The 11483-nt window shown below is 36.9% G+C and overlaps 1 protein-coding gene across 1 annotated transcript in view; it reads left to right on the forward strand.

Moving 5' to 3' along the window:
* Nucleotides 1-11483, forward strand: part of LOC106759251 (GPI ethanolamine phosphate transferase 1) — a 33492-nt gene that overhangs the window by 3667 nt on the left and 18342 nt on the right. The window contains exons 8-12 of the mRNA XM_014642330.2: nt 184-506; nt 6543-6776; nt 6858-7045; nt 8571-8712; nt 8801-8909. Of these exons, the coding sequence (XP_014497816.1) occupies nt 184-506; nt 6543-6776; nt 6858-7045; nt 8571-8712; nt 8801-8909 (996 nt within the window). The remainder of the gene's footprint in view (nt 1-183; nt 507-6542; nt 6777-6857; nt 7046-8570; nt 8713-8800; nt 8910-11483) is intronic.

The following is an 11483-nucleotide window of genomic DNA, read 5'->3' on the forward strand; positions in this document are numbered from 1 at the left end:
GACAGAATGTGCCAAGGGAATTAACTATTAATGGGAAAATATAAAGATTTTCACAAAGCCAATTCATGAGCAAAATGTTAATATGAAATTAATAACAAAAAATGTTATTTTTCTTTCAAACAAAATGATAGAGTAAAATGGATGGAAGAGTTCCTTATCAAAGTTTTTCATTGACAACATCAGATATTAAGCAGGCAAATTCTTTATATTTTAAACCTTTCAAACCACTGTCTCATTATTCTTCTACACTGGACAAAATTGAGGGTTTGATATCAGCTAGAGATTATGAAGCTGCAATGAATCTTTCCCAAAACCTCAGAAGTTTGGCTCTACAAGGGCTTCACTATTTTCAGACATATGACTGGCTGATGCTCATGTCTGTAATTACCCTTGGGTATGTTGGTTGGATGATCTATCTTCTTCTTCATGTTCTGCAGTCTTATACGTCATTGCCAGGAAATTCTTTCGGAATGGAGAAGACAGTTCAGAAAAATAACCGTGGAAAAGTAATGTTTGTGTAAGCTTAGCTTTTCCAAATGATATTTCTTAATTTCTTGTGAGTTGCATATTACATCATGAGGAAGAAAATAAAAGATATTATATGGAGAAACATGTACATATTATATGTTGGAGATTTCATATTGACTAGGGATATGAGTAGATTATAGTATATAATTGAGTGCAAATATCATTTTTAAATTGATATTGAGATATAATTAGGATTAAAGTTCACTTTTCGAGATCATATCAAAGTCGATTATAGTAATGTTTTGTTGAGCCTATCATGCCACCATTTTTAGGCCACCATCGAAAAACCCACAACTATGTAGTTCCCACACATGAGATGTGATACAGACCCAAACCTTATTGGGCTCAATGAACCCTTGATCCAAGAAGAAACAACTAAGCACAGGTGGGGCAGAGTATACAAGATGAAAAAGACTAGGAAAAGGTGACGTGGCATAGTAGGGAGGAATAGGTTGGTTAGAAGAGAGAGAGAGAAATGGGTGTGGTTGTTTTATAAAAAGAATCAGGAAGAAAGTTTGGGGGGACAATTAGTTTATTTTTTCAGTAGAGAGAGAAAGAGCCATTCTGGGTTTCTCTGAGGAGCTTAGCTCTGGGCAATGAGATATTCATATCTTACTGATTTTCTTGTTCTGCAGAAAATAAAAATCATCCATAGTTCATTCGAATCTTCATTTAATCTTTTCTGATCTTTAAAAAACTCTTATCATTGGTCCGACCTGCCGGATACTCGCAAACAATGCCACCGAAGAAGAACAATGCCACCCAAGGGGAGCAAGCGACTGAGGAGAATGATGAGACGAAGGTAGGGTTTGTTGTGGGAGAGGTGACTAAGCTCAAGGCAGTGTTGAGGAGTTAGTTGCGCAATCGTTGCAAAACCAAACCCATTTGGAGAATGTTCATAAGGAAGCCATGGAGCATATCGCAATATTACGTAAGGAAGCAGCTGAGAATCAATCAAAGTAATCTAATGTCAGAATTTACAAAGGGTAGAAAGGAGGAGGACGAAGGACAGGGGTCTGTGGAACAAAAGAAAACGAATTCGGTAAAGGCTATACTGAGGGTGTTTCCGAGTATGAAACTGCTTGACGGAGATGATCTGTTGGAGTGTCGCCAATCGATGAAGAAAATCGAGTTGCCGTCATTCCATGGTGAAGATCTCGCAGGGTGGATTGCCAGGGTAGAGGTTTATTTTAATGTCCAAGAGACACAAGAAGCTGTTCGTCTAAATCTAGCCCATCTATGTATGGAAGGAAGCACGATAAATTTTTTTTCAAAATGAATATGAAGAGTTAACATGGGAAGATTTAAAAAGAGAGATGCTGGAGAGATATGGTGGAATGGGGAAGGAAGTGTTTATGATCAATTGGTTTCTTTGAAACAAACAAGAAGTGTGGAGGATTATATTAGAAGTTTCAAATATTTGATTACTCAAGTACCACGAATGCATGACGAGCAGTTCTTTCCATATTTTACACAGGGGTTAAAGGACGACACTCATGCAAGAATGATAAGCTTACACGTTGCAAACCCTCTCTCCAGGGGACGCATGATGAATGTGGCTTGTGCCATTGATGTGGAGATGTTAGGAAGAAGCAGAATGTGGTAGGGAAGAGGTGAGCCATGTGGTGAAGGTATAACCCAAGTGGGAATTCGACCTGTATTTAGTGTGGGGCAAAACTGGCCGAAAACAAAATGGGGGCAATTGGGGAGGAAATGGACCAGGCCCAGGTGAAAAAAAAGATTGGGGTGGGCAAAGTAGAACGAGACCTAAAGATAGAGGACAATCATCTCACCTATCAGGATCTCTTGGACCGGATACAAAAGGGTCTGTGTTATAAGTGCGGTGGCTTATTCGGATCCCTCCATTGGTGCCCAGTGAAGCAGCTTCGTGTCATCGTGGTTAATGAGAAAATTCAAGTCGCATGTTACAAGGGGGAAGAGGAAATCGACAACGATGAAGAGGAATATGAGGTGGTAGCTCCGTGCATGGTGTTGAATATCTGTACGATCGCGAGCGACAATGATGATCAACCAAGAACAATGAAGTTGTGAGGAATGATTGGGGAGATTCCTATGCTATTTTTAATAGATAGTGGAGCTACTCATAATTTTATTTCTAGAAGACTCGTGAAAGCATTGGGCTGGAGGTGTGAAAGACAAAACAAAAGAGGGTGTTAATGGGAGACAGACACAAATCGGAAACTCAAGATGTTTGTAAAGGTATCAAAGTGAGGTTTGATGAGGGTGAATTTGAAATTGATGCATTTCTTTTTGGCTTGGAGGATATGGATATGATATTAGGAAGTTCGTGGTTAATGACATTGGGAGAAACCACGGTGGATTGGGAAAAACAGATTATGAAAGTACAAACCAATCAAGGTGAAAGGTTGTTGAGAGGGGTTACTCAAGGGGATTACTTGATAATGTCAGTTCGTGCTTTATTGGAAGATGAAGGAAAAACAAAGGATGATGGCCTGAACCCGGAGCGGAGGAGCGTCCTTGATAACATGTTGCAGCATTTTAGTGAGGTGTTTGAGGAACCGAAAGGGCTGCCACCTGTACGTGTGAAGGAACATAGGATCAATCTTAAACCAGGACATGAACCTATTAATGTGAGACCCCATCGTTATGCTTACCACCAGAAAAATGAAATTGAGAAACAAGTGCTAGAATTGATGNAGGTGGGTTATGTGCGGCACAACCAGAGTGCTTATTCTAGTCCTGTAATTTTGGTGAAAATGAAAAACAAGTGGCGTATGTGTGTTGATTATAGAACACTAAATAAAGCCACTATTTCGGATAAATTCCCCATACCCGTTATAGAGGAATTGTTGGATGGGCTGAATGGTGCCAGGTTTTTCTCTAAACTTGATCTTTGTTCGGATTATCATCAAGTCAGGATGAGGGAGGAAGATATACCAAAAACTGCATTCAAAACCCATGAGGGTCATTACAAATACTTGGTGATGCCCTTTGGATTAATGAATGCACCTTCAACCTTTCAAGCACTCATGAATGAAGTCTTTCGTGCTTTGTTACGGCTAGGAGTATTGGTGTTTTTTGATGATATCCTTGTATACAGTAATAGTTGGGAAGAACATTTGCAATTATTGGAAAGGGTGTTGGGAGTGTTGAGAAAAAAAATTAGTTATTTGCAAACAAGGAAAAATGCATGTTTCGCCAGGAAAGTGTTGAATATTTGGGGCACATTATCTAAATAAAAGGAGTTGCGGTTGACCCGGCCAAGATTAGCAGCGTGATGGAGTTGCCTACCCCTAAGAATGTGAAGGGGGTTCGTGGTTTTCTGGGTCTTACAGGCTATTACCGTAAATTCATTAAGGATTATGGTAATGTAGCCAAACCCCTCACAGAATTAACAAAAAAAGATGATTTTGGTTGGAATGGGAAGGCTCAAGAAGCCTTTGAAGAACTTAAACGAAGGATCACTACAACACCAGTATTGCAACTCCCAAACTTCGATGAGGAATTTGTCCTAGAGTGTGATGCGTCTGGAATAGGAATTGGGGCTACCTTGATGCAAGGAAAGAGGCCAATAGCCTGTTATAGCAAGGCTTTGAGCCCTCGTAATTTGAGTAAATCAGCATATGAGAGAGAACTGATGGCAGTAGCTTTGGCAATACAGCATTGGCGACCTTATCTAGTGGGTCGAAAATTTACTGTTTTCTCTGATCAAAAGTGTTTGAAAAAGTTAATGCAGCAACGTATAACTATTGGGGCTCAGCAGAACTGGTTGGCAAAGTTGTTAGGCTATAATTTTGAGATTGTTTACAAGCCTGGTAAGGAGAATCAAGGGGCTGATGCACTGTCTCGCAACAGAGAAGAGATGAAAATAAACAGTATGGTGTATTTTCCAATTTGGTTAGATTGGCAAGAACTCAATGCCGAAGTGCATGAAGATGATAAAATAAAGAAGATAATTGAAGAGGTGAAGGCTGGACAGGGTGGGCATGTTCATGCGGGTTACGAATACAAGCAGGGAGTATTATACTATAAAAATCGCCTTATTTTTCCAGAAAAATCAGCTTGGATTCCTAAGTTCTTGGAAGAATTTCATGCTACTCCCTAAGGCGGTCATTTAGGCTTCTATCGTACATATAGGAGACTAGCTGCCAACTTGTATTGGAAAGGGATGAAAAAGGATGTCCAACAGTTTGTCCAGGCTTGTGACACATGTCAAAGGCAAAAATACATTACAGTAGCTCTTGGTGGTTTATTACAACCACTACCAATTCCGAGAAGGATTTGGGAGGATCTAAGTATTGACTTCATTACGGGACTGCCAAGATCTAGAGAGTTCGAAGCCATATTGGTGGTTGTTGATCGTTTATCAAAATACTGCCATTTTGTGGCCCTTAAACATCTTTATATTGAAAAGGTTCTGGCTGAAATATTTGTGAAGGAGGTAGTAAGGCTTCATGGGATTCCAAATTCTGTGGTGAGTGATAGGGATCCAATATTCATGAGTTTGTTTTGGAAAGAGTTTTTTAAGATGCAGGGCACCAAATTACAAATGAGTACAACTTATCATCCGTAATCAGATGGACAAACTGAGGTAACAAACAGGTGTTTAGAGACTTATCTAAGGTGTTTTATCACCGATCAACCCAAAACGTGGGTGCTTTGGATGCCTTGGGCAGACTTTTGGTTTAACACCACTTATCATGAATCTACAAGAATGACTCCTTTTGAAGCGGTATATGGGAGACCACCACGCAAGATTGTGCAAGTGGTGCAAGGAGAAGTGAAAGATGAAACTGTCCAGAAGGATCTTTTGGAGAGGGATGAGGTATTGAGACAACTAAAAGCCCATTTGCTACGTGCCCAGGACAAAATGAGGACTCAAGCCAATGAGCATCGAAAGGAAAGATACTTTGATGTGAGTGATCTTGTGTTTTTAAAATTGAAACTGAATAGGCAGCAGTCTGTCATGAACATAGTCAACCCAAAATTAAGTGCTAGATATTATGGCCCTTTTGAGATTATGGAGAAAATTGGGGAAGTGGCATATCGGTTGAAATTGCCACCAAATTCAAAGATTCATCATGTCTTTCACGTATCATTATTAAAGAGAGTCGTGGGTAAGTATAAGGTTGAGGAGGATCTTCCTACTGGGTTGGAGGATGATAGAGCAGAATTGTTAATTCCTGAAGTGATCTTGGCTACTTGAGAAAACACAAAGAAAGGGAAATTTACGAAGCAAGTGTTGGTGTAGTGGAAAGGGCAAAATGTTGATGAAGCTACTTGGGAAGATGAAGTGATCATTAGAAGTCAGTTTCCTGAATTTAGCCTTGAGGACAAGGCTCTACTTCAAGAAAGGGGTATTGATACAGACCCAAACCTTATTGGGCTCAATGAACCCTTGATCCAAGAAGAAACGGCTAAGCACAGGTGGGGCAGAGTATACGAGAGGAAAAAGACTAGGAAAGGTGTCGTGGCATAGTAGGGAGGAATAGGTTGGTTAGAAGAGAGAGAGAAATGGGTGTGGTTTGTTTTATAAAAAGAATCAAGAAGAAAGTTTGGGGGGATGGTTAGTTTGTTTTTTCAGTAGAGAGAGAGCCATTCTGGGTTTCTCTGAGGAGCTTAGCTTTGGGTAGTGAGATCTTCATATCTTACTGATTTTCTTGTTCTGCAGAAAATAAAAATCATCCATAGTTCATTCGAATCTTCATTTAATCTTTTCTGATCTTTAAAAAACTCTTATCAAGATGTCTAGTCCTCATCATGGGAGACGTGTTAAAGAGTTTACATCGAATAAAGTTATCACCAAATTATAGTATATAAGTGGATGCAAATCTCTTCTTATAAGCTAACTTTGTGAGATTTAGTTGGAGTTAGAGTTCACTTTCTAAGAATATGAATATTTATGAATTATACGGAAGTCAGTTGATTAAGATTCTTGGTTGAAGATGATTGATTCATATTGATTTCATGAGCATAAATTGTTTTATTTTAGTTTCCATCAATTAAATATATAAATAAATTACCTTTTGCAGATATATCTATATGGGTCTATCTTGACGGGCATGCTTTGCTTGCTTTTGTTGCTGGAGCAGTCTCCTCCTCTTTACCATGCATACATGATTACGACTTCTTTTTTATGGGTTCAAATAATTAGTGAATACAAGTTTATAAATACATTATGGAAGCAAGTGTCTAAAAGGAGAATGAATTATATCATCAAGCTTCTGGCCACCATTGCTATCTCAGTTTTCATTCTTGAGTTCCTGGTATGAGCGTTTGTTGTAATATTCTGTAACCTAGTAATGTTGTAATCTATCTGATAAAGGAATATTTGGCTTGCATTGTAGGTTAACAGCTTCACTGAGAGGAAGCTCTATACATGGTGTTTTTTGATTGCTGGGGCCACTGCTTCATTTTATCTCTTTAAGTCAATCCCCTGGAGATCTGGTATACCAATATATGTTTGCATAGCGTGCTGGCTTTTGTCTCTTTTCACATTGATGCCAGCAGAAATCCCTGACAACAATGAATTAGTGTAAGTCACTTCCACTGAATATATATTTTGCCATTATGCAAAAGAAATCCCAAAGGACATTTTGTTTTGTTACTGTTTGGTGGCTATAAGGCACAACATGATCCAATGTTTTGTCTTATGTTGGTACCTAAGTTGAATAGAATAATGTTTCTAATTAACCCAGACATACATATACATCTTTTGCTTTTGTTAGATTACAGATGAAACTAAGAAGAAAGAATTAGGAAGACGATAATTATAAAGAATAAAACTATTATTGGTAAAAGAATAGTTGTTTGGAAAGATAAAATAAGAGGGAAATGCGAAGGAAAAATTCTCTTAGCTTGTTTTGGATGGGTGGAAAAGACAGTGGAAAAAAAAGGTTACAGAACACTTTTTGATATTAAAAAATTTAAATTTAACTTACACATGATATTTTTATGATATTCATTTTTAGCATAAATTGCTTATTTAGTTTTTAAAAAATATTTTAATGTTTTATTTATTAGAAAGCAAAAGAAAAAGATTGGAATTGAGGATTGTGTCTTCTTAGGATTGCAACACACTGCAGAAGTTTGCTTTTCAGAGTTCCTCTCATTTCAAGTCATTATTGCAAGGAAAAATGTTCTGGTGGTGCCATGAATTTTTTTGGTCACAGCCCTCATATTTCCTTGGCTTGGATATTCAATTTTTTTCCTTGAATAATAATTTTTATAATTTAAAAGTATATGCTAACATCATCTAAGGCTTTGATAACTATAGTGAAAATCAATTAAAATTAAATTTGAAGAAAATTATAGTAATATAAAAAGATTAATATGTTTTGTGGCAAGCATCACACTCCCTCCCTGAATTCTAATTTAAATGTATGAAATAGTAAAAGAGATGAGGGGAAATCTCCCTTATGTGTCTTTGCATACACATAGGGTAATGTATTTATAATAATAAGAGTGTGGGCTAAGCCCAAATACAAATGAACATGTAAATGAAATAAACACAATATCTAACAAAATGTTTTGTTGAGTGGAGGTGTTTTGTGTAGACAAACCAAAAAGGATGTGAGAAATGTTATTGAAATTAGTTATTTAAAAAGTGCAATTAACTGAGACTTTTGCAATCCAGTCTCTAACTGCAACATTATGAAATTGGTGTGCTATCTCTGTCATGCTACTAGACATCGAGAAGGAAAAGAGAAGTAAAACTTATTAGTACTTTTGCTATTCAAACAATTAATTTAATGCTACTGTTCTGTTCTATAGAGGGTTCTCTACCTCACGTTTGGAAGCCTATGCCCACTTTTGTTCTATTAACAAAATATACCAAACATAATATATAACATATATGGTCTGTTCCATACTGTGCAAACACTGGTACCAAATGCATGCTGCCTTAATATGTCTTGAAAGAGTGATCTCGAACAGCATTTTGCTTTTTCTCATGTTTGAGGTTCTTTCTTTCTTCTGCTTGATTTGTTGTTTTTGCAGCCCACCATTTTCTAGCACATTCTGAACCTAAACTTAAGCATATCGAATTATTATGTTTACAGTGTTTGTAGTGGGATTATTATTATCATTATTGCAATAATTGCAAGATGGCTGGATTTTCATGCCGGCATTAGGAAGTATTGGCAAAGCATATGCAATTGCAAGTCCAAAAGTTCCAGTTTTTCATCTCTATTTTACTTACAGGTGCATATCATAACAACTCTGCCATTGAGTTCGGAACCTTAGTTATGTATCACAATTTGACTAATTTCCTTTACTTGTCCATTACCAGGCTCTTTTGGTTGGTTTGTCTTCAGTCATGGTGTATTTATCAACTGTTCACAGAGCTGAAAAGCAAGAGTTGCTTGCATCCCACCAATTGATAAATTGGTCTGTTGCTGGTATAGATGGAAGTTTTGATTCTTTGTTTGCCTGAATTTGTTTGTCATCCAATTTTTTTGTTGTTTGATCTCAAAATACATAATTTTCACATGTTAATTTACCATTGTTTGTATATATATATATATATATACACAGATACACACGCACACACACTATGGGACAAATGTAAACTTAGAAAATGACGGAGGAAATTTTCGAATGTGCCAAGTGTCATTCTCCCTCTAGCATAAAAGAAAGATACAAATTCTGAATCTGTGTATCTCAATAATATGATGCAAACTTTATAAAGGCTAGAAGTAATTAATACAAATGAATAACATCCGATTAATTGTAACATTACTACTAATTAAGATAATCTAAACATATTTTCATAATATTTACATGAATATTTATAAAGTTTTTCAAAATAAACTTCCCTTTTCACAGGGAATCAAATTATATTTACACCACTTAAAAATAAAAACATCAATATATATCCATTTTCTATTTCTTCAGGCTATCTCTACTGAGATTTTCCCCTATATCATCATTTGCTCCTATATAACACATGATCACTAAAGTTGAAAAAGATCCCACGAAACACACAAAACAGAGTAAACTATTGTTTTGACAAACTTTTGTACATACCTATAATTTAGATCCTACATTTATATCATTCATATTTACATCTTATCCGTATATTTTAATGAATAAAATTTTAATTCACACATTAAAACATCTATCAGAAATCAAGTGTCTAACTTTCAATCCAACTGCCTACCTCTAATGTCATAAATTATTAACATCACATCACAAACACTTGACTATACTTTTAGAAGATTCATGAGTTGAATTAAACTAGAGATCTGCACTCGTCATACTACCTTCACTAAATTATCACAACAAAGTTACATAAGAAAAGTTCAATCTACTCTTATATCAGAGTAAACCCCTACTGCTTACTAGATACAATTATTTTCCACACTGTAGACTAGGTCATAGGAACCTCCTTTGATTCTCGTCACCTAATATTGTTCTCTTTGTGAGTCCAAAATTAGTAAAATTAGGATCATCTCCTTCAAAATTCCAAATTCAATACTGTTATGTTTCTTGATAGAAGAAACTTGATAATTGCAAATGACATGCATTAATTTACTGAAAAGACCTCGTATTATTGATTTAGGATGGCAAAACAACAAGTACAAAGCCAAGGGATAATGTATCCCTTCCCATAGGACTTTTCACAATCCCGTCTACTCTTAAACAAACCAAAAAAATTCCCTAGGATAGAGGAACCCCCCAACTATATATAGTCTATGAAGACTAACTCTTCAAAACCGCCCAACCACTGACTACTATTTCCCATTATAATTTCTTCTCGCTTAAACATTCCATTTTCCAACATTACCCTTCCCTACATCATCAACCTTGTCCTCGAGGTTGAAATTTGGGAATTGGTAATTGATGGTGGCTATATCTTCCCATGTAGCTGCTGCCTCTTGACCTCCCTCTTGCCATTGGATCAAGACTTGTAGTATTGACTCATTGTGCTGCCAAATGGTCCTCTTGTCAGAACTTTGATGGGAAGGCAAGTGGAAGTTCTTCCTTGCAACTCTTCTCGCAAATCTTTATCCATGTGGTGCATTGTTTCTGGGAGTTATAATCCAAAAGCTACATGTCCTACTTGATGTATCACCAAAAAGGTCCATAATATTTGGTTGACAGTTTTGGATGCAACCTTGTTGGCACATAGAAGTTTGCTAGTTGGAAGGGAATCTTCAAATACATCCAATCCCCTACTTTAATGGGTGATGGCTTGCGGTGTTTATTTGCAAATTTAGCCATTTGCTACTGTGCTCTAGTCAAGTGAAACTTGAGCTGTTTAAGGGCTTCATCCCTGGTTATTAAGGCTTGCACCACTGCTTCTACGGTTGTCTCACTTGGAACAAGTCTCGTGAGAGAATGAGGGGGGCCTTCCATAAACTACTTCAAAAGGAGTGCACTTTGTTGCACTTTGGAAGCTGGTATTGTACGAATATTCTGGCCAAGGGATAAAACTCACCCATGTTTTTGGCTGTTCTGAACTGAAGCACCTCAGATATGTTTCCAGGGTTTTATTTAAAACCTTAGTCTTCCCATCTGACTCTAGATGATAGGCTATACTCATATTGAGCTTCGTACCTTGTAATCTAAATATCTCTTTCCATAATAGACTCAAGAAAGTGGGGTCCTTATCATTGACAATTGAAGTAGGGATCCCAATGTAATATTACCAGTATGAAAATACCCGAATTCAAGGATTGAGCAATTCATGTCACCCTCTTCTTCATGCCAATCCAATTCAAGGATTGAGCAATTCTTCTATACATTATGAAAATACCTGAATATCCCCATGTAGGGGTCATATGATATTCTGCCAACAGTTTTGGGATCCAAGAAGACATGGCAGATTGTTAGGAACCCAAAATTGAAAAGAGAAAGAAGAGTAATATTCTTTATGTTAGATATTGTGTTTATTTCATTTACATGTTCATTTGTATTTGGGCTTAGCCCACACTCTTATTATTATAAATACATTACCCTATGTGTATACA

The sequence above is a fragment of the Vigna radiata genome, chromosome 4, assembly GCF_000741045.1.
Source record: "Vigna radiata var. radiata cultivar VC1973A chromosome 4, Vradiata_ver6, whole genome shotgun sequence".
In the NCBI taxonomy this organism is placed as follows: Eukaryota; Viridiplantae; Streptophyta; class Magnoliopsida; order Fabales; family Fabaceae; genus Vigna; species Vigna radiata.